This window comes from Neophocaena asiaeorientalis, unplaced genomic scaffold (assembly GCF_003031525.2).
Source record: "Neophocaena asiaeorientalis asiaeorientalis breed wild unplaced genomic scaffold, Neophocaena_asiaeorientalis_V1.1 scaffold134, whole genome shotgun sequence".
NCBI classification, from domain to species: domain Eukaryota; kingdom Metazoa; phylum Chordata; class Mammalia; order Artiodactyla; family Phocoenidae; genus Neophocaena; species Neophocaena asiaeorientalis.
The window spans coordinates 7,842,960-7,867,873 of NW_020185339.1; the positions used below are offsets into that span (position 1 = coordinate 7,842,960).

Below are 24,914 nucleotides of genomic sequence, written 5' to 3' on the forward strand. Positions count from 1 at the left end.
CATATATCGTTTTATTTTTTAGGGCTGCTCTTGAAGAAAATCCTTATTTCCGTTTGAAGAAAGTAGTAAAATGGTATTTGTCAGGATTCTATAAAAAGCCAAAGGTAATGTTTGTTTTACTTTCTATAGCCTTATATGTGTTCTTTATTCTTTATGTTATCTTTAGATTATTTATTAATAATTGCATTGCAGGGCCTCTTTCAGTTAGCAGAATTGCAAAATACTTGGTTATTTAGACCTGTATTATGATTGAAGTCATTTAATTTTATTTCATGTCACTACTGGGAAATTTTATAAGGATAGTTCCCAGATGATACAGTTAAGCCTATCTTGACTGGTTTAAGTTAGTACTTTGAATCTTCCATATTTATAATTTGAAACTTGTATGTTTTTTACTAGGGACTGAAGAAACCTTATAATCCTATACTTGGTGAGACTTTCCGTTGTTTGTGGATTCATCCCAGAACAAACAGCAAAACTTTTTATATTGCTGAACAGGTATTAGAAATCCATGTTATAGAAATAAAACTGATTTGGAAGTTATTCAGATTTTTTTATAGAAAATGTTAACTCAGTAAACTCACTGTTGATTATAACCTTTCTTACTAGTGAACATTTGGTAAGATTTTAACCTCTTGGTACTGACTACTACTAAATACCATACTCTTAAGCTACATACTCTCTTACAGTCATGGAATCCTACGATAAAAAATAAATCTTTATTTTTATTGCTCTGCCCCCCCTCCTTTTTTTGGACCAAATACTTCAGTGGTTCCCCAGTTCCTAAATCAAATTTACACCCATTTCTCTGACATTCAGGGTCCTCCATATCTTTCTAAATTTATCTCAAATTACATGCCTTTTTAAGCCCTCCACAGATTCACAATTAGATAATCTGATATTGCACTTTTTGCCTCATTATTTTTAAATTTAATTCTCCCACCCTATTATATCTTCCCAGCTATTCTTCATCTAAACAAATCCTGACCTGCTTACCTTTCATATACAGAATGTAAGGAGGATGAGAAGACTGTGTTATTTGAAAAACCTTCCTCTTCCCAAGAGATTTTGATATACTCCTCAGATTGAAACCACTTATCTGTATTAATTTTTTAAAATTAATGATTATACTGTCTTGTATTTTAGTTCACTATAATTCTTCACTAAGTTGAGAAGCTTGAGAAGCGTTTGATTTTAGTTTTGTCTCATTTCAAAAAACATGATATATACATTTTGCAATATTAATTATTAAAATATTTGTTAAAGCTTTTGTTAGTTTCCTACAGTCTATTCAGTAATCTACATGAAGAATAGCCACTGTATTAGTTATTCATTGCTGTATAACAAATTCAAAACTTAATGGCTTAAGACAAAAAACATTTATTATCTCATGCAGTGATGTTCAGGAATCTGAGAACTGTTTAGCTGGGTGGTCTGGCTCGGGATCTCTCCTGAGGTTGAGGTCAAGATATCAGCCAGCTTTGCAATCATCTGAAGGCTTACCTGGGCTGGAGGATTCTGCTTCCAAGCTCATCACATGGCTTTTGACAAGAGTACTCAGTTCCTTGTCACATGGGCCTCTCCATAGAGTTGTTCATAACATGGAAGCTGGCCTTTCAGAGCTAATGATCTTCGAGAGAGAAACACACACACACCAAGGTACATGCTGCATTTAACCTAATTTCAGAAGTGATATACTATTACTTCCACACAAACTAACTTTGGTACAGTGTAAGAGAAGCTCACCTTAACGGTGTGAATACCAGGAGGTGGGTTTCCTTCAGATACATCTTGGGGATTGGTTACTATAATCATCAATATTTAATTTTACTACTTACCAAATATTTCTTTTAATTCATTATTAGAGTATGCTTTTAAGACTTGAACTTTTGATAATATCACAATAATATGCTTATATTATTATATTTTAATGTATTTTTCCTGTATTCAATAGGTGTCCCATCATCCACCAATATCTGCCTTTTATGTTAGTAACCGAAAAGATGGATTTTGCCTTAGTGGTAGTATCCTGGCTAAGTCCAAGTTCTATGGTGAGTTTACCCGTGTCTCAATCTATATGCTTTTCTGGAAGGTAGTATTTCCTGGTGAGCTTTTATACAGACAGTGTCTTGGGCTGTTTTCAGCCAGGAATTTATATGTCATTTTACCATTTTTACTTGGGTAATGACCTTTCTTTTTCTGTTGTTTTTCTTTGCTCATTCATAAATAGAGATATGACTCATGTTATGTAAGTGTTCATCACGTACGTGTAAATTTACCACAAGTACCACTTATCAAAAGACAGAATAATGATTGCCCACTATAGCTAACCATTTTAGGCCATAATGTTTTGTTTTGTTTTAGTCTTTGAAAAGAGGAGAAAGCATCCAAATACAGTTAGAATACTTAGTCCAGGGTCAGTCAGTAATGATATTTAACCTTGGATCAAGTAACATACTAACAAAAACTTTTTTAAGTACAAGGGAAAATAAATATGTACAGTAGGAAACCTTAATCTAAAATCTGTGACAATTCAAACAAACAAATCATCCGTTGATGCTTGCTTTGTTTGGGTTTTGGTTTTGATTTTTTTGCCTAGTTTTATATTTTGCTTGTTTCAGAGGGTGATCATTTTCTTCTGAAGGTTACGTATATTTGGGTTATTCCCTCCCCACTGAACCCTCCATCCCTCCATGCCCCTACCCTGACTATAGTTTAAATGGCTTTAGTGAATATGTGTTCTACCCTTGTAGAATTTTTATTGAATACCAGGTACATAGCTCACTTTCTGCAATTACTTCAGCAGCTGGCCTCCTTTTTTCTATGTTATAGTACATACAGTTGTGTATATCAGAACTATCTGTTCCTTTATAACTTGAAAGAATTTACTAAATTCAAACTTTGTAGGGACAATTTTTTGGTAACTTCCTCATTTCTTCTTTGGTTATTGACTTGCCCATATACAAACTTCTTGCTAGGAGAGTTTGATAGTTTATATTGTTTTAGGAATTAGTTCATTTTCTTGAATCTAAATTAAGTTAAATTTAATGACATCTGGGTAGAGTATTTTCCTCTTAACAAGTAGTCTCTTGACTTGTTTTTTGTTTTTTGTTTTTTTTTTGCGGTACGCGGGCCTCTCACCGCTGTGGCCTCTCCCGCTGTGGAGCACAGGCTCAGTGGCCACGGCCCACGGGCCCAGCCACTCCGCGTCACGTGGGATCCTTCCGGACCGGGGCACGAACCCACGTCCCCTGCATCGGCAGGCAGACTCTCAACCACTGCGCCACCAGGGAAGCCCTCTCTTGACATTTTGATGTACTAAATTATCAGTTTTTCCTTTGCTGGTTTTTGCTTTTGGTGTCACAATTAGAAAACCCTTTCTCTCTTCAGCTTATATAATAATTCGCTCACATGTTCTCATATTTTTATGCTTTCACTGCTCTTTAGTTTGCCTGAAATTTATTTCTTTTTATATAGTGTGTATGAAGTGAAGCAAGATCACAACTTTCTCTTCCCAAAAGCCAATAAATTTTCTCAGTATTTGGTTTATTTATCACTGGTTTTTAATGCCATTATTTTCTATTTCAAGGGCTATCTTCTTGGATCTATGGATCTGTTTTTTCTTGTACCACTAGTCTTTGCCCTAAGAACCATTCATTTTTAAATGGCTTTCTGATATTCTGCAGAGCAGATAAAATATATGTACTTAGTCACTTTGCTATGGGTTGAATAATTTATCATCATTTGGGAGAACTGCTCTTGTTTTTCAAACGGTATGCATAAACCATCAATTTCATAATCAGAGTATCAGTTAAAATTTTGGAGTCCTGAATCCCAATCTTGACTTACCAAATCAAAATCACTGGGCGCAAGTATATTCTTTTTTAATATAAATTTATTTATATTATTTATTTTTGGTTGCGTTGGGTCCTTGTTGCTGTGTGCGGGGCTTTTCTCTAGTTTGGCGAGTGGGGGCTACTCTTTGTTGTGACGCATGGGCTTCTCACTGTGGTGGCCTCTCTTGTTGCATAGCACGGACTCTGGGCACACGGGCTTCAGTAGTTGCAGCACACAGGCTCAGTAGTTATGGCTCGTAGGCTCCAGAGCGCAGGCTCAGTAGTTGTGGTGCATGGGCTTAGTTGCTCTGCGGTATGTGGGATCTTCCCAGACCAGGGCTCGAACCCCTGTCCCCTGAATTAGCAGGCAGATTCTTAACCACTGTGCCACCAGGGAAGCCCAAGAATATACATTTTTACAATCTCCTCAGGTAATTCTAATGTGTAGTAAAATCTGAAATGGCTTATGATATAATGATAAGTGAAAAGCAGAGTACATATATGCTCTGAGTCAACTCTGCTTTAAAACATGTATACATTCATATATAGGAAAAAAGATGCAAGGAATTATATCAAGATTTCGTGATTAACCTGAATGATGGAATTATGGGTAATTATCATTGGATTTTTCAACTTTCCCACAAAGAGCAAGTATTTCCTTTAAAATAAGAGAACATTCAGTTACTTTAAGATATAGTATGGTTATGAATACTATATAATAAGAGAGAAATGATTTTATGGTATACCAATACATGTATAAAGTTGGATACAAAAATCTATGTGGTTTTACTGTGTTAAGAGTGTATGTGAACAACAGTGTCTGAATAAGGTCCTACTAGACCAGTCCTTCTCCTCTGGACATCTGGCCCTAATATAGAAAGCAGCTATTAATACTTGAAAACATTCAAGAGAGCAATTGCAGGCCGATTTAGTGGAAAGTCCACAGTCATACGACAGAAATTATACAGAATGAATCCTCGTTTCCGTGACTTTCAGCCTCAGGTCAGGTACAGTTAGCAGGGTAAACTGGTGGAAACATTGCAGCCTTTCTGACCTGGGGAACCAAACACTAAATTTGGAGAAACTGTGGCCACTGGACAGAGAACAGGAACCTGAAAAGTAAAAGAGCCAGAGAGGGGATCCTGAATTCTCTCTGCCTACCTCTCTGGCTAAATCCAGAACAAAACTGCCACCCAAAAAAAAAACCAAAGTTCGTAATTTGAGTCCAACCGAATAATTGCATGCTAGGACAAAAGAACAACTTTCATTGGAGAAAAATAATAGAATTCAGAGTCTCTACAACTCAACATTTATAATGTCCAGAATCGAATACAAAATTACCTAACTTAAAGACCCAGGAAAATGGAACATATTCTCAAAGGAAAAGAAGATCAACTGAGACAAACCCCAGGATATACTGTTGGAAGTAGCACACAAGGATTTTTAAGTGGCTAAAATAAGTGCCCTTAAATAAGTAAAAGAAAATATGGTCACAGTGAATGAAAAAATTGTACAGCTTAGAAGAAAAGTAGAAATAGATATATTTCAAAAATTAAATAGAAATTCTAGAACTGAAAAATTCAGTATTTTAAATTAAAAATTCATAGAGTGAACTTTACAGCAGAGTGGAGATGATAGAGAAGAAAATAAGTGAACTTGTAAATAGATAAATAGAAATCCAATGTGGAAAGCACAGAGAAAAATTATATTAAAAAATGAACAGAGCCTCAGATATCTGTTATATAATATCACATGGTCTAACATATGTGTCACTGGAGTGCCAGAAGGGGAGAGAAAATGGAACAGGAAAATAATGAATTGATGATGCTCAACATCACTAATCATTAGAGAAATGCAAATCCAAACTACAACGAGGCTATCACCTCACACCAGTCAGGATGGCCTTCATCAAAAAATCTACAAACAATAAATGCTGGAGAGGGTGTGAAGAAAGGGAACCCTCTTGCACTGTTGGTGGGAATGTAAATTGATACAACCACTATGGAGAACAATATGGTGGTTCCTTAAAAAACTAAAAATAGAACTACCGTACAACCCAGCAATCCCACTACTGGGCATATACCCTGAGAAAACCGTAATTCAAAAAGAGTCATGTACCACAATGTTCATTGCAGCTCTATTCACAATAGCCAGGACATGGAAGCAACCTAAGTGTCCATTGACAGATGAATGGATATAGAAGTTGTGGCACATACATACAGTGGAATATTACTCAACCATAAAAAGAAACGAAACTGAGTTATTTGTCATGAGGTGGATGGACCTAGAGTATGTCATACAGAGTGAAGTAAGTCAGAAAGAGAAAAACAAATACCACATGCTAACACATATATATGGAATCTAAAAAAAAAAAATTGGTTCTGAAGAAACTAGGGGCAGAACAGGAATAAAGACGCAGATGTAGAGAATGGACTTGAGGACACGGGGAGGGGGAAGGGTAAGCTGGGACGAAGGGAGAGAGTGGCATGGACATATATACACTACCAAACGTAAAATAGATAGCTAGTGGGAAGCAGCCGCATAGCACAGGGAGACCAGCTCGATACTTTTTGACCACATAGAGGGGTGGGATAGGGAGGGTGGGAAGGAGATGCAACAGGGAGGAGATATGCGAATATATGTATATGTATAGCTGATTCACTTTGTTATAAAGCAGGCACTAACACACCATTGTAAAGCAATTATATTCCAATAAAGATGTTAAAAAAAATGAGTTGATGCAAAAGTTTTCCAAATATAATGAAAGGTATAAATTTACACATTCAAGATGCTCAAAGCATACCAAGCAGAATAAACATTAAGATGGCTAAACCAATGCATGCAGGATCTTGGCTCCCCAACCAGGGATCGAGCCCATGCCCCCTGTAGTGGAAGTGCAGTCTTAACCACTGGACCACCAGAGAAGTTCCCAACTCCCACTTCTTTAACTTCGAGTTCTAGAAAACTGGTGGAGTGGGAATCCATCAATGTCCTAGAGAAGGCAATACAGGGAATTTCCTGACAGTCTAGTGGTTAGGGAAAAAAAAAAACATGGCTAAGCCAAGACACAATGTACTCAAACTATTTAAAGCCAAAGATCGAAGACAAATCTTGAAAACAAAAAGAGAAAAGCAATATAATACATTCAGGGAAATAATGATTCTGTAATAGCCAACTTCTTATTAGAATCTGTGAAGAACTCAGGGAAATGGAACATCTCTATAGTGTTGAAAGAAAATATTCTTCAAGAATAAAGTCATTTTCAGATAAAATAAAACTAAAAGAATGTGTTGCCAGAAGAGTCATACTACAAGAAAAGCTAAATAAAGTTCTTCAAGCTAAAGGTAAATGATACTAGATAAAAACCCAGATCCTCAGAATGGACAGAAGATTGTAAGAAATGATAAGTATCTAGTAAATCCAAAAGACATTTTTTCTTACTTTTTCTTCTCAATTTGTTTATAATATATATTACTGTTCAAAACAAAGAATGTTAACATTACCTTGTGAATTTTATAGCATATGCAGATATAACTATAGCATAAAAGCTTAAAGGAGAGTGGACATACAGATTGCAAAGTTTCTACATTTTATAAAAGTGGTTAATTTGGGCTTTCCTGATGGCGCAGTGGTTGAGAGTCCGCCTGCCGATGCAGGGGACACGGGTTCGTACCCTGGTCCGGGAAGATCCCACATGCCACGGAGCGGCTGGGCCCATGAGCCATGGCCGCTGAGCCTGCGCGTCTGGAGCCTGTGCTCCGCAATGGGAGAGGCCACAACAGTGAGAGGCCCCCGTACCGCAAAAAAAAAAAAAAAAAAAGTGGTTAATTTAATTTAATTGTAAGTGGCGTGTGAAATTTTAAAGATAAATATTTGTAATCGCTAAAGCACTGGTCCTCAACTTTGGGGCCCAGGAGACATTTGGCAATGGCCAGAGATATTTTGGTTTTCCAATTGGTATATCCAGTAGTTTGAGGCCAGGGATGCTGCTAAATATCCTACAATGCACAGGACAACCCACCACAACAAAGAATTATCCAGTCCAAAATAGCAGTAGCGCCACTGTTGAGAAACGCTATTTTAGAGCATGTGCATGTGCACATGAGCTTACACACATCCACACAATAATGACAAGCATAAGTAAAAAGCCAATAAGATTATTGAAATGAAATTCTAAAAAAAAATTCAAATTATTTTTTAAAGTAGCAGGAAAGCTTGATCAAGGAATAAAAATCAGAGAGGAACAATAGAAAATACACAGTAACATGGCAGATAAAAAAACCCATCGTAATTATATCAGTGTTAATGGTCAAAATAATCCAATTTAAAGACAGATTGTCAGATTGAATAAAACAGCAAGGATAGATCCACTTTAAGTGTAAAGACACAAATAGGTTGAAAGTATATGGATAGAAAAAATTAAAAGCTAAACTATGTGAACATTAAGTTCAAGTATGATTGAGTGGCTATATTAATAAACTTTTAAGACAAAAAGCTTTAAAGAGATTTAAAAAAAGGAGTATTTCATAACGATAAAAGGTTTAGTACATCAGGAAAGCATAATAATCACAAATGTATATCAAATCATAGAACCTCAAAATACATGAAGCAAAAACAGAATTAGGGGGAGAAATAGGCAATTCCAAAATCATATTTAGATTAACACTGTCTCCTCAGCAGATGATAAGACAACTAGATGAAATATAAGCAAAGACATATAGACCTGAAAAACACTATCAACACCTTACCTTAATTGATATTTCTAGAACATTACAGGCAACAGTTACAGAATACACATTGTGTTCAAGTACACCTATGGTTTTTCACTGGTATAGATCACATGTTTGACCATAAAACAACTCTCCATAAATTTCAAAAGATGGAAATCATACAGAACATGTTCTGCAACCTTTATGAAATAGAATTAGAAATAAATAACAAGATATCGAGGTAAACTCCAAATATTTAGAAATTAAATAACACACTTCTAAATAATTCATGGGCCAAAGAAGAAATCACAAGAGAAATTAGAAAATATTTAAGACTAGATGATATGAAAATACAGCATATCAAAATTTGTAGGATACAGCAAAAGGGGTGCTTAGAGAGAGATTTATAACTTTAAATTAGAAAAAAAGAAAGAACCAAATCAGTGATCTAACTTTTTACCCTATGAAGTTAGAAAAAGCTAATCAAATTTCAGGTAGGTAGAAGAAAGGAAATAATAATGAGCAGACATCAGTGTAGAAAGTGGACAGACAACTGAGAAAATCAGGGAACCCAAGAGTTGCTTTTAGACTGATCAAAATAAAGAATACAAATCAGGAATAAAATGAGCAGAATCACTACGGATCCTACAGACACTGAAAGGATGATAAGGAAATATTATGGATAATTTTATGACAATAAATTTGACAGCTTGGATGAAACAGGCAAATCCCTTAAAAAACACAAATTACCAAAACTGACCCAAGAAGAAATGTAAAATTATAATAGCCTTAAATCAGTGGAAGAAATTTAATTAGTAACTTTAAATCTTCCTTCAAAGATATAGTCCAGGGCTTCGCTGGTGGCACAGTGGTTAAGAATCCACCTGCAAATGCAGGGGACACGGGTTCGGGCCCTGGTCTGGGAAGATCCCACATGCCGTAGAGCAACTAAGCCCGTGCACCACAACTACTGAGCCTGTGCTCTAGAGCCCGCGAGCCACAACTACTGAAGCCCGCGCGCCTAGAGCCCGTGCTCTGCAACAAGAGAAGCCACCGCAATGAGAAGCCAGCGCACTGCAACAAAGGGTAGCCCCCGCTCACTGCAGCTAGAGAAAGCCCACACACAACAAAGAAGACCTAATGCAGCCAAAAATAAATTAATTAATTTAAAAAAGAATTATAAAAAAGTTATGGTCCAGGCCCAGATATTTTGAGTTCTTGTAAATATTTAAGGAAGAAATAATGCCAATTCTGTACAGCTTCTTACAGAAGATAGAAGAGGAGGAAACACTTTTCAGCTATTTTATGAGGCCAGCATTACACTAATCCCCAAACCAGACATTATCAGAAAACTGTAGATCAACATCTTTCTTGAATATACCTGCAAAAATCCTTAACAAATAAGTAACAAATCAATATATATAAATGGTAATACACACACATAATTGGATATCTAAAAATGACATATGTCATGATCAATATATTTAAAAGATAATATATCATGATCAAGGGGGTTTATCTCACAAATACAAGGTTGGCATATCACCTGAAAAACAATCAGTGTAATTCATATTAATAGAATAAAGGAAAATCATATCATTTTAATAGATTCAGAAAAAGCATTTGACAAAATTCAATATCCATTCATGATAAAAGCTCTCAACAAACTAGGACTAGATTAAAGGTATCTATGAAAAATAAATAGCCAACTTAATACTCTTATGTTGAAAATAGAATAATTTTTACTTAAGGTCAGGTACAAGGCAAGCATATTCACTCTCACCACTTCTGTATGAAATTCTGTTAGAAGTCCTAGCCAATGCAGTAGGCAAGTTAAAGAACAAGCATACAGATTAGAAAGGAAGAAGTTAAACCACATACATACCTGATCTATATAGAAAATCCTCTAAAATATACCACCATACTACTAGAACTAATGAGTGAATTTCATAAGGTTGTAGGATACATGATCAAAATACAAAAATCAATTGTATTTCTATATACTAGAAATGTACACTTGCAGAATAGAATTTAAAAAGCAACTCTGATTACAATAGTATCTTAAAAATAAAATATTTAAGAGTAAATTTAATGAAAGATATATAAGACCTGTACACTGAAAACTACAAAGCATTGCTGAGGAAAATTAAAGAAGACAAGTAAATGGAGAGATATACTATGTTCATACATTAGATTTTTCAGTATTGTTAAAGTGGCATGAAATGATGATACAATAACATGGATGAGTCTGAAAAATATTTTGCTAAATGAAAGAAATCAGACACAATAAACTACATATTCTATGATGCCATCTATACAAAATTCTAAAATAGGCCAAACAGGGAGCAGGGATTGTGCTGGTGGAGGTTACGTGACTGGATACAATTGCTAAGACTATCAAAATGCACCAATAAAATGGGTCACTTACTGTATGTAAATTATACTTCCATAAAGCTCTCAATGGGGGAAATATATATATTTATTTTTATATATATATATATATATATATGAAAAGCTAGAAGAAAATACCATAAAATTTTATCATCAATTGCATTTTGGTGGGTTATGCATATTTTAAATTTTTTCTAAATTAGCCATAGTATTATTATATCAATTATACGTACTTAAAGCTTGGGACTTAACGAAGTAATGTGTCTTACAGATAAGAAATAATGTTTTTATTCAAAAAAGGCATATTAAGCTATACAGTGAAATAGTGTTTTTCTACATGTTTAAGAATTTTTTTAAGAGCCTCATGTAAAATAACAAACATATAACGAGTACCTTTTAAAAGTACTCGTTTTGTAAGAATAGGAACATGGATCGAATATGTTTTGGGTATAAGACAACAAATATATGTTTGGACACATTGAGACTGAGACATTTTTAAGACATTCCACTGTAGATATTTGGTAGGTGTCCTAAATATGTTTTGTTTGTTTTGAATTGGCTGAATTATTTTTGTGAAACTTAAAAAACAATATTTATTTCAGGAAACTCATTATCTGCAATATTAGAAGGAGAAGCACGGTTAACTTTCTTGAATAGAGGCGAAGATTATGCAATGACAATGCCATATGCTCATTGTAAAGGTAAATATTTTCTATACTTGAGTTAGGTTTTTTTTAAACCTCCTTTTTAAGTAAGTGTATTTGACTGTAATTTATGTTTTGAGGTTGATGGAGTCAGCCTTTTGTTTGAAAGTGTGCTTGGTTTACAGATACTTGAGATCACTGTTATCATCTGCTGAATATTTCTATGATGAATTAATTCACCACAGTGGATTTTTTGTGACACTTACTTTATTTGGAAGAGGCTGATTTATAATAATGGAATTTCATTTGCCTTGTCTGCGAGTTGTAAAGTTTGATGAAACTGCCCGCTATTTCCGAATCCTCAAAAGTGATTTTTATCTTCTTGCGCCACCACCCCTTTTTAAAATTTTAATGCACTGCTTTTCATTGTAACAAGTTCTTTAAAATTTTTTCTCATCCTTGTTTGGCAGTTTGTTAAAAATTAATGTATTATGCTTTTTCCCCATTATTTAGTATACAGATAAACGTATTAAATAAAAACTATCATTTAAAACAGGCCAGGCACCCAACTATTCTGTGCACTTTACATTTATAAACTCATTTAATCATTCCAGCAGCCCTATAGCGTAGGTAATATTATCCCTGTTTTATGAACGAGGAAGATAAGGCAGAAAGAGGTTAATTTGCCTGAGATCACACAGCTCTGCAATCTGCACTGCTATGCTATATGACATCATCTTAAACATTCAGCTTGGTCATTATCTTTACCCTTCTTTCCAACCCATTTCTTAAAAATAACTTTTTAGGGTAATTATCCTCTATTTTAGGAACTGATTCATGAAAACATAGAAATTATTTAATATGACCTCATTTCACAGATGAAAAAACCAGGAGGGTTAAGAATCTTATCTAAAGCCAGACCAACTAGTTAGTAAGAATGCTGAGACTAAACTCTAGGCTTGTTGACTCCCATCCACTGTGCAGGACTGCCCACTTGTGACCTCAGGCTAGGTAATTCTTTGAGCTTCATGTGTGGTTCTTGAAATAGACATGAAGTGAAATATCTGAAATCATGAAATGAATTGATGAGAAATATACTTTTAAATTTTAAATAATTTAGAATAAATAAAATGATATTTCATGTAGAGAGATACCTAATGTCATACCCAAATAGCAACAGGGAAAATTTTTTTTTTCATAGCAGTGTTTTTATTGCACGGAAAAAAGGAGAGATCATAACCCCTTGTGAATGAGGAAATGATTATTTTCTACCTTCGTGTATTTTCTAAGATGTGTTCTCCAAATCACTAGTCTCAAATTATTTTATAAAATAAGAATTCCATAACCAAATAAATATGAGAAGCATTGCATAGTCTGTTCCTCTCTTGAAAGTTAACATTGTGCATTTGCTGCCTTAAGAGTTTAGTCCAACTTGGAGGGCATTATGCTAAGTGAAATAAGTCAGAAAAAGACAAATACTGTATGATATCACTTATATTCAATACATGGAATCTAAAAAATACAATGAACTAGTGAATATAACAAAAATAGAAGCAGATTCACAGATACAGAGAACACACTAGTGGTTGCCAGTGGGGAGGGGGGTGCATTATAGGTGTGGAGGACTAGGAGGTACAAACTATTGGTAAGATAGACTCAAGGCTCAATGATGTACTGTACAACACGGGGAATATAGCCAAGATTTTGTAATAACTGTAAATGGAGAGTAACCTTTAAAAATTATATTAAAAAATTTGAAAAAGTTTAAAATCCTATCTAAAATGTTGAGTTTAAAAATCAAATTGGAGAAAGATATATATAGTATGATTGTGTGCAAAATGAGCTTATGTGGTTTCTATGTATACATAGTAAAAATATATAAACTATGGGAATGATGAACATTGGGGAAAAAAAAAAGTTTAGTCCAAGAACAGACACACACACACACACACACACACACACACACACACACACACAGAGCCTGTTTAACTCGTCAAACTCAGAATTTCCCCAACTGTTTTTAGTCAAGAACCAAAATACGGAGATTTTTAAATTTATCTTACTTATACAGTTGATTCTTGTTATTTGTAGTACTTATGTCCTATAAAGTCACCACAGACACTGAATTAATGAATACTAAACTGTTGCTCCTAGAGGAAACACATGGTTAGGTTCCTGTGAGCCTCTTGTCACAGTATTTTCATCAACCAATCAAAGCATAACTTTGTTTCTTTTTAAAGACACCATATTACATATATACTTTTGATTCATTAGCATTGAACTAACAGCCAACAGCACTATAACTCATGCCTGAACCAAGCTTTAACATACATATTTTCTCCATAAAGTACATCACAACCTTCTGTGCTTAGGAACACCAGATAGCACTTATTTGGGGGCCATTGTAAATAGTAAAATCACCAACAAAAAGCACAAAAATGTGGCACTAAATATACTGCAGAAAAGACACTTGTTTACTACATGAGTAATGAAGCCAGAAGTCAAGAGTCTCACCTTGTTTGACTTCAGCTTCAGTGTGCACATTGGACAACAAATATTTCACCACTCTGCACACGTCCATGAATGACTGCAAAAATGCTGTGGGTATTGATTTTGGGATTACTAATATATTTTAGTGAGAATATAAATTTGTAAATATAGACTCTGGAAATAATGTGGATCAACTGTTATCTATTCAAATCCTACAGAACCAACTTTATGTGTATATTATAGATTGTAATTGAGTAGGACAGAATCCTCTTGAATTATTTCTCTTAGAAGATTAGATTATAAAGTTCTACTTGTTATTAGCCAGTCTCTCTCTCTTTCTCTTTAACCTTTTGTCAAAATTGTTTTTTTTCTTTAGGAATTCTTTATGGCACAATGACACTGGAGCTTGGTGGAACAGTCAATATTACATGTCAAAAAACTGGATACAGTGCAATACTTGAATTCAAACTAAAGGTTAGTAGAGAATGATAGGAGGTATCATCTAATTAAAGAAGAGCTATACGATGTATATTGAACAAAGCATGATTTAGTTTCTAATTAAAAACTAAACATAAGAGCATAGAATTCATGAAAGGGCAGCCTTGGAAGATCCAAATCAACAGAAAGCCATGATTTGTTGTTTTTAATTTTAATTAATAAAACTGTTGGCACTATAATAAGAGATTTAAGAAGAGGATGAATGGAAATTTCTTAGTAAATTGAAACATTGCTTTATAGAATACCAAAAAGTATGTACCCTCCCAAGAAAAGTATGTATCAGCTTGAGCTGATATTTACTATTTCCGCCTAACACTTTACTCTTAAAACTCACGAGCTTAGAAACAGCTATGTTCTGTTCCTTAGGAGTCCTGTGGGCCAGGAATTTGGACAGGGCATATTGGGGATGGCTTATCTCTGCTACATAATGGCTGAGGCAACAGTTAGGAAGACTTTCAGGCTATGAGAGACTCAACAGTTGGGGCCTGGTAACATCTGAAGGCTCATCACTTACATGTCTGATGACATGTAAGTCATCACATGTTGGGATGACTGAAAGACTAGGACTGCAGATCTGAGCACCTGTAAACATGACTTTTTCATGTGGTTTGTCTTCCTCACGTCAAGGGAACTTTAAGGTAGTCAGACTTCTTACTTGGCAGCTCAGGGTTCCAAGGACAAGTGTCCTGTGAGGAAGGCAGAAGCTACATTGCTGTCCATGACCTAGACTCAGAAATCAAATTACATCATTTCCGCCATTCTCTACTAGTTGAAGAATTACAAACCCACCTAAATTCAAAGGGGAGGGATGCAGACCCCACTTCTCAGTGAGAGGGTGACAGGATCTTATTAAGGAAGAACATGTGGGCTGAAGGAGGAAGGGTAGCTATAATTGAGGCCATCTTTGGAAAATTCTGTCTGCCTCAGCATAAAAGGGAAATTTAAGACCTTTTCACAGTGTCATTGTTGGTGTGGGATAGTACATTACGTTTAGATAAAAATATTTCTATTAATTATTTAATACTTATGACTAAATTGCTCCTATGTTGATATCCAGCTAATCAGCAACTTTGCTCTAATAAAAAGGATCTCTTTAAGTATTATTTGATTCAATGCCCTTTGATTTTTTTTTTCTTCTTAGCAGATTTTTTGCTTGTATGGTGATAGTGATATTTGAAAATCATGACTGAAGAGGTCTTAAGTAATTTATGACACCTTTAAAGATTAGATTGGAGCATCAAAATTTTGTCAGTGAGGAGAAACATCAGTAAGGCAATATAGTAACTCAAAATATATTTCTTCTAATTTAATTTTCAGAAGGTTTTTTTGATTGGATATTGTTTTATTGTTTTATTTTTAAAGGAGGGGTTGCTATTCAATAGATGAGTTAAGTCCCTTATGTTTACTGAGTTGTTACTGCTTAAAATATTGCAGCATTGATAGAGTGCAGTCTTGAATCAAGAGAGAGCACAGGACACCAGTTATTTCAGTGTGATCTTTCTTAATATGTTTGTTTGGGCTTCACATAGTCTGCTTTTATCTATTTTTTCCACAGCGACAAATTTAAATTTCTTTTTATTGAACATTTCTGACTAAAATTTGAGTCAGCATTTCACCATTTGTGCCTTTAACAGCACTGTAACTATACAGTTACTTTTTGGGGGTTTTTTTGTCTACACTGTATGTAAATATAAGTTAAAAGTAAAATGTTTCTTCAACATTTTTTCTTTTAAAAGCCATTTCTAGGTAGTAGTGACTGTGTTAATCAAATATCAGGGAAACTAAAATTGGGAAAAGAAGTCCTAGCTACTTTGGAAGGACATTGGGTAAGTATTTTTATACTGTAGCTTTACAAAAAGAATTCTATTTTGTGGGAAAAAAATTAAAAATCAAATTTTATAAGTTCACTTATCCCATTTCTAAAAGCATCACTATTCAACATCAGTTTCAATTTAACAAATATTTTGGTATTGCTCTGTATCAACAGTATTTAGTTTAATGTAATATTTGATCTTTCCAAAACTTTAAATCAGTAAAAGTAGCTAACACTTACATATCACGTACTATGTACTGCATTGTTTTAAAATGTTACTCATATTAACTCATTTAATATTTAGTATAATAACCCTATGAGATGAGTATTATTATTGTCCCCATTTTACAGGAGGACACTGAGGCACAGAGAGTTTAAATAATTTGTTCGAAGTAGTGAAGTAAGATTTCCCCCCAAGCACTCTGGCTCCAATGCCGTGCTTTTACACACAACAGTATACTGCCTCTCACCAGGAGAGGCATTTCCAATTAGGGTTATATTTTCTTTTGAGGACCATGGAAAAGATACAGTGTTTTTTGAGAGCAATGGCTTTTATTTACTTCTCTGCTGACCTAAATTCATATTTACATAATTTTGTTAAGAGGAGCTTATTATATTAATAAAAAGGATCATATCATGCTACTGCCAAATGCACTCTCACTGTAAACACTGGTATATGCTTTTTTCTGCATTATAATCAGAAAATGATGAGAAATATGATGAGAAAATGAAGATGGACCTAGAGACTCAACTAAGAGGCTACAATGCTCTGTTATTTTTAAAATTTACTTCTATCTGAATATCATTTGGAAAAAAAGATAAAACTTTTTTAACAAATGAAATTTATAAGATTGTGCTAAGATTTTTAATGCTAAGAAAGGCTTTTAAGTTTTTCTACATATATTGAATACGTAGATGGTCTACAGCATCTCATTGTAGCTATAGCAAACACTATGCTCTACTTTGACAATTCAGAGACAGTTGTTGAGGCTTTTTGCATGTAATTGTCTAAAATTTGTTTATTAAGTGAAACTTCTGAAATCTCACAAACTTCCTCTGCATTCAACCAAGTTTTTAAATGAAAAGTATTAGGTATTTAATCTTAATGTTTCTATAAGAATGACAAGAGATTTGGGGCTTTTAGAAAAGTGCGTTATATTTGTTTTAAAAATGTCTTTCACTGTGGGATTGTCAGGAAGAAATTATTATTATATTACTAAACTACAGAATTCCCTTTTAAATAGAGATAATTCTCTACATTAATTTTTAATTTCTTTAAATATAGGATAGTGAAGTTTTTATTACTGACAAAAAGACTGATAATTCAGAGGTTTTCTGGAATCCAACACCAGACATTAAGCAGTGGAGATTAATAAGGCACACTGTAAAATTTGAAGAGCAAGGAGATTTTGAATCAGAGAAGTAAGTATACCACTTTTCAGCTCACTTCATGAAAAATCAAAGAGTATTTTTTGTAATCCCTCAACAGTATGGTCACTTTTCTGTTTTTAATTCAGCAAAATAGTTCAACATTTATGGGATTTGACAAGATTTTGTTTTGGTGTATGTGAATGTCAAATAATTATAACACAAATCATGCTGCTCTTCTGCAGCTCTAAACTAAACTTCCTATTTTTTCCTTTCTCTTCTTATCTGCTCCAGGGCTTATTTTTTAAAAAAAAGAGAGTGAGAGAGAAGAAGAAGAACAAAAACTTCTTTGTTTGCATAAAATGGTGGGACTAATGATTCTTGGTTTTTATCTGGCAGCTGTTTTCTAACCTGGGTTAGGCATGTAGAACTTTAGGCGAAGTGGTACAAAATCTACTTCTGTTTTGTTTTCTAAAATACAAAAATCATGCCACTGGATGTGCAGGCTTCTAGAGGACTTATATTATTTGGGGACTAATTAAGGCCATAATTTATGTTCTTAAATCATGAAATTCTTCCTGGATCTCCTATACTTTTACACCAAAAATATTGTATACATACTGCCCAATCGTATTCTTCTATTTCTTTCCTTGTGGTAGGAGAAGGGGGTAGCTGTGTAAAAGACACTCTACTAGGTACTTTATACACATTATGCAGTTTAGTTCTCACTACATCTTTGCACATGCATATCATTCTCTTCTCATGAGGATTCAAGTCTACGTGCACTTTCCTTGTATGCTCAAAATTGAGGTTTTCAAAGATGGAAGGTTACGTATGCACCAGTTCTGAAAATTCTGTTTCAGCTATAATCACATGATGCTCTCCATCCAGAGTGAAACTTTGCCAAGGCATACGACAATTTTTGAGATGTGGGTCTAATTTAATGTATTTTAAAGATGAGGAAAATGAGTCTTAGACAAGATAAGTAACTTTAAGTTCACCAGCCAAGAAGTGGCACATCTAGGATAAAACCCAAGTCTATCTGATTCCCTAGCCTTTATTCTTTGAGCCCGACATGCTATCTTCCCAGATGGGTAGAATACAGATATATTTTTAAGTATCTAGTAAAACACTAAACTTTAGTAGGGGAAAAGATTTTTACCTCAGTATTTTTTTCTGCTAAATCAATGTTCTCAACACTGGCTGCACATTAAAATCACCTGGGAAACATTAAAAAAAAAAAAAAAAAAAAGCAATACTTGGGCCCACTCCCGGAGATTCTGATTCTTTTTAATTCCCTGACAAATCCTACACCCAAGGTTGAGAAACATGGCAGTATACTTCTGGATCTTTGAGGCCAGTGGATCCTAAACAGTATGTACAAGAATCATCTAGGGAGCTTGTTAAAAATGTAGATGCTTGAGCCTTCATTACATTTCTACCATGTGGGTCAGCACCATTCACTTCCATATGTTTAAGAACCCATGTAATAAATTTCTCTGGCCAAGAAAAAAAATTGGTCTCCACTGTCTAACTCTATTCAAGGCATCACTTTTTATATCTTGACTTGTTTCTAAGCATCCGAGCATAAGTTTTCTCAAAGCCAAAAACCCACATGGGCATCATTTTCTCTCAAGGGGAGTCAAGCCTATTCCATGCAGATTTGATTTTCTGTTGTTCTTTTCAATATTATTTTTGCACATGTATTAGACTCTGGCAGCGGGTAACTCGAGCCATAAATGCCAAAGACCAAACAGAAGCTACTCAAGAAAAGTATGTTTTAGAAGAAGCTCAAAGACAAGCTGCCAGAGATCGGAAAACAAAAAATGAAGAGTGGTCTTGCAAGTTATTTGAACTTGACTCACTCACAGGAGAATGGCATTACAGGTTTGCAGAGTAAGTAATTAAAAATTATATTACAAACAGTATCTCATAGTTTTTTGCCTTCATTTCTAGTTTTGTTTTTTTTTTTTTTTTGATAACATCCTACAGCTTGGCTTGGGTTGTTATTCTTTTTAAATTTATTTATTTATTTATTTTTGCTGTGTTAGATCTTCGTTTCTGTGCGAGGGCTTTCTATAGTTGTGGCAAGCGGGGACCACTCTTCATCGCGGTGCGCGGGCCTCTCACTATCGCGACCTCTCTTGTTGCAGAGCACAGACCCCAGACACACAGGCTCAGTAGTTGTGGCTCACAGGCCCAGTTGCTCCGCAGCACGTGGGATCTTCCCAGACCAGGGCTCAAACCTGTGTCCCCTGCATTGGCAGGCGGATTCTCAACCACTGTGCCACCAGGGAAGCCTGCTAGGTTTTTTTTATTTTTAGTATGAATAGTTTTTAAATTAAACAGTATGTGAGATTTTACCCTTGATGTTCCATTCATTATAAATTTGACTCCATGATAGTAGTTAGCCTATAAGATAAGCTGAGGATCAGAAGATTAGATATGACATATCTTAATCTTACAGCTAAGTTTATAATTACCAATGAAAATCTAATCATAGAGTAGAAAGTTTTTTAAAACGTTTCTGAGCGTTTTGCTTTGTCATTAAACAAGTGGTCTTTTTTCATTTATGTAGTACTCGACCATGGGATCCACTTAACGATATGATACAGTACGAAAAAGATGGTGTTATCCAGACCAAAGTGAAACATCGCACTCCAATGGTATGTAATAAAAAAGTGACTAGATCCTGCTCTGCATATAAATTTTTAAAATTCGTAGTATCTTTGGTTACCAACCTTTAAAATTTGGCTCCTCAATTTAAAATTTCAGGTCAGAAAAATGATACAGTAGGCAGCGCCAAGCTATTTTGCCCCCAAAGAAACATAAAAAATCAAGCAGAAACTGTCATAACCAAATTTGCCTGAACTCTGGAAAACAGTCAGAGGTTTGCAGCAACTAAGTGAGAGCTGAATCAAGAATCAGGTGACTTCAGAGCAGCGAGAAGGCTTCATGGCATTTTTTACTTGCTCTTGTCCTAATGCCTCCCTGGTGCAGTGGCAGTCGTGAAGGGTCCCCACATTCCCATTGTGAGCCCTGGTTCCACAGGAAGTACAGTAGACCTTGTTAACAAATTGTTGTGTATGTCTTTTTTTTTTTTAACATCTTTGTTGGAGTATAATTGCTTTACAATGGTGTGTTATTTTCTGCTGTATAACAGTGAATCAGCTACACATATACATACATCCCCATATTTCCTCCCTCTTGTGTCTCCCTCTCCCCCTATCCCACCCTTCTACGTGCTCACCAACCACCGAGCTGATTTCCCTTTGCTATGCCTCTGCTTCCCGCTAGCTATTTTACATTTGGTAGTATATATAAGTCCATGCCACTCTCTCACTTCATCCCAGCTTACCCTTCCCCCTACCCGTGTCCTCAAGTCTGTTCTGTATATCTGCGTTTTTATTCCTGTCCTGCCCCTAGGTTCTTCAGAAACTTTTTTTTTATATTCCATATAGATGTGTTAGCATATGGTATTTGTTTTTCTCTTTCTGACTTACTTCACTCTGTATGACAGTCTTTAGGTCCATCCACCCCGCTACAAATAACTCAATTTCGTTTCCTTTTATGGCTGAGTAATATTCCATTGTATATATGTACCACATCTTCTTTATCCATTCATCTGTTGGTGGATATTTAGGTTGCTTCCATGTCCTGCCTATTGTAAATAGAGCTTCAGTGAACATTGTGGTACATGACTCTTTTTGAAGTATGGTTTTCTCAGGATATATGCCCAGTAGTGGGATTGCTGGGTTGTATGGTAGTTCTATTTTTAGTTTTTTAAGGAACCTCCATATTGTTCTCCATAGTGGCTGTATCAATTTACATTTCCACCAATAGTGCAAGAGGGTTCCCTTTTCTCTACACCCTCTCCAGCATTTATTGTTTGTAGATTTTTTGATGATGACCATTCTGACCAGTGTGAGGTGATACCTCATTGTAGTTTTGATTTGCATTTCTCTAATGATTAGTGATGTTGAGCATCTTTTCATGTGTTTGTTGGCAATCTGTATATCTTCTTTGGAGAAATGTCTGTTTAGGTCTTCTGCCCATTTATGGATTGGGTTGTTTGTTTTTTTTGATATTGAGCTGCATGAGCTGCTTGTATATTTTGGAGATTAATCCTTTGTCAGTTGTTTGTTTGTAAATATTTTCTCCCATTTTAAGGGTTGTCTGTTTGTCTTGTTTATGGTTTCCTTTGCTGTACAAAAGCTTTTAAGTTTCATTAGGTCCCATTTGTTTGTTTTTATTCCCATTTCTCTAGGAGGTGGGTCAAAAAGGATCTTGCTGTGATTTATGTCATGGAGTGTTCTGCTTATGTTTTCCACTAGAGTTTTATAGTGTCTTGCCTTACGTTGAGGTCTTTAATCCATTTTGAGTTTATTTTTGTGTATGGTGTTAGGGAGTGTACCTGCTTCTTCCTGTTTCAGTCTTGGAAGGTTGTGCATGCTTAAGAATTTGTCCATTTCTTCCAGGTTGTCCATTTTATTGGCATAGAGTTGCTTCTAGTAATCTCTCAGGATCCTTTGTATTTCTGCAATGTCAGTTGTTACTTCTCCTTTTTCATTATTTGCTGCATCCTATAGGTTTTGGGTCATCGAGTTTTTATTGTCATTTGTTTCCAGGTATTTTTTGATTTCTTATTTGATTTCTTCAGTGATCTCTTGGTTATTTAGTAGTGTATTGTTTAGCCTGAATATCCTTGTATTTTCTACAGATGTTTTCCTGTAATTAATATCTAGTGTCATAGTGTTGTGGTCGGAAAAGATACTTGATATGATTTCAATTTTCTTAAATTAAAGTCCCCTACTATGATTGCGTTGCTGTTGATTTCCCCTTTTATGGCTGTTAGCATTTGCCTAATGTATTGATGTGCTCCTATGTTGGGTGCATAAATATTTACAGTTGTTACATCTTCTTCTTGGATTGATCCATTGATCATTATGTAGTGTCCTTCTTTGTCTCTTGTAATAGTCTTTATTTTAAAGTCTATTTTGCCTGATATGAGAATTGCTACTCCAGCTTTCTTGTGATTCCCATTTGCATGGAATATGTTTTTCTATCCCCTCACTTTCAGTCTGTATGTGGCCTTAGGTCTGAACTGGGTTTCTTGTAGACAGCATATATATGGGTCTTGATTTTGAATCCATTCATCCAGTCTATGTCTTTTGGTTAGAGCATTTAATCCATTTACATTTAAGGTAATTATTGATATGTATGTTCCTATTACCATTTTCTTTATTGTTTTGCATTTGTAATTGTAGGTGTTTTCCTTCTCTTGTGCTTCCTGCCTAGAGAAGTTCCTTTAGCATTTGTTATAGAGCTGGTTTGGTGGTGCTGAGTTTTCTTAGCTTTTGCTTGTCTGTAAAGCTTTTAATTTCTCTGTCAGATCTGAATGAGATACTTGCTGGGTAAAGTAATCTTGGTTGTAGGTTCTTCCCTTTCATCACTTTAAACATGTCCTGCCACTCCCTTCTGGCTCGTAGAGTTTCTGCTGAGAAATCAGCTGTTAATCTTATGGGGATACCCTTGTTTGTTATTTGTTGCTTTTCCCTTGCTGCTTTCAATAGTTTTTCTTTGTATTTAATTTTTGATAGTTTGATTATTATGTGTCTTGGCCTGTTTCTCCTTGCATTTATCCTGTATGGGACTCTCTGTACTTTCTGGACTTGAATGATTGTTTCCTTACCCATATTAGGGAAGTTTTCAACTATAATCTCTTCAAATATTTTCTCAGTCCCTTTTTTTTCTCTTCTTCTTCTGGGACCCCTATAATTCGAAAGTTGGTGCGTTTAATGTTGTCCCAGAGGTCTCTGAGATTGTCCTCAATTCTTTTCATTCTTTATTCTGCTCTGTGGTAGTTATTTCCACTATTTTATGTTCCAGGTCGCTTATGCATTCTTCTGCCTCAGTTATTCTGCTATTGATTCCTTCTAGAGAGTTTTTAATTTCACTTATTGTGTTATTCATCATTGTTTATTTGCTCTTTAGTTCGTCTAGGTCCTTGTTAAACATTCTTTTATTTTCTCCATTCTATTTCCAAGATTTGGATGATCTTTACTATCATTACTGTGAATTGTTTTTCAGGTAGACTGCCCATTTCCTCTTCAGTTGTTTGGTTTGGAGGGTTTTTACCTTGCTTCTTCATGTACTGTGTGTTCCTCTGTCTTTTCAGTTTGCTTAATTTACTGTGTTTGGGGTCTCCATTTTGCAGTTTGCAGATTCATAGTCCCATTGTTTTTGGTGTCTGCTCCCAGTATGTAAGGTTGGTTCAGTGGGTTGTGTAGGCTTCCTGGTGGAGGGGACTGGTGCCTGTGTTCTGGTGGATGAGGCTGGATCTTGTCTTTCTGGTGGGCAGGACCACATCCGGTGGTGTGGTTTAGGGTGTCTGTGAACTTATGATTTTAGGCAGCCTCTCTACTAATGCATGTGTTTGTGTTCCCGTCTTGCTAGTTGTTTGGTATAGCCTGTCCAGCACTGTACCTTGCTGGTTGTTGAGTGGAGCTGGGTCTTAGCGTTGATATGGATATCTCTGGGAGAGTTTTCAGCACTTGATATTATGTGGGGCAGGGTGGTCTCTGGGGGACCAATGTCCTGCACTCAGCTCTCCCACCTCAGAGGCTCAGCCCTGACACCTGGCCAGAGCACCAAGACCCTATCAGCCCCATGGCTCGGAAGAAAAGGGAGATAAATTAATTAATTAAAATAAAGTTATTAAAATAGAAAAAAATTATTAAATATTTAAAAGTAATTTTAAAAAGAGAGAGAAAGAAAGAAGAGAGCAACCAAACCAAAAAACAAATCCTCCAATGATAACAAGTACTGAAAACTAGAAAACAAACAAACAAATAGAAAATAATGGACAGTCAGAACCCTAGGACAAATGGCAAAAGAAAGCTATACAGACAATATCACACAAAGAAGCATACATATACACACTCACAAAAAGAGAAAAAGGAAAAAAATATATATGTAAGAAAATAAAACACGGAAGAGAGCAACCAAATCAGTAAACAAATCTACCAACGATTATAAGCTCTAAACACTAAACTAAGATAAACATAAAACCAGAAACAAATTAGATGCAGAAAGAAAACCCCAAGTCTACAGTTGCTCCCAAAGTCTACCGCCTCAATTTTGGGATGATTCGTTGTCTATTTAG

The 24,914-nt window shown here is 35.2% G+C and overlaps 1 protein-coding gene across 5 annotated transcripts in view; it reads left to right on the top strand.

Annotated features, from left to right (window-relative positions):
- The window catches only part of OSBPL8 (oxysterol binding protein like 8), a 185,879-nt gene that overhangs the window by 147,188 nt on the left and 13,777 nt on the right, over positions 1-24,914 (top strand). For all 5 annotated transcript variants that reach the window (XM_024736490.1, XM_024736487.1, XM_024736489.1 and 2 more), the window contains 9 exons: positions 23-104; positions 400-498; positions 1,955-2,051; positions 11,539-11,637; positions 14,447-14,544; positions 16,305-16,394; positions 17,667-17,803; positions 19,460-19,645; positions 20,328-20,415. In XM_024736490.1, coding sequence (XP_024592258.1) covers positions 23-104; positions 400-498; positions 1,955-2,051; positions 11,539-11,637; positions 14,447-14,544; positions 16,305-16,394; positions 17,667-17,803; positions 19,460-19,645; positions 20,328-20,415 — 976 coding nt within the window. The remainder of the gene's footprint in view (positions 1-22; positions 105-399; positions 499-1,954; positions 2,052-11,538; positions 11,638-14,446; positions 14,545-16,304; positions 16,395-17,666; positions 17,804-19,459; positions 19,646-20,327; positions 20,416-24,914) is intronic.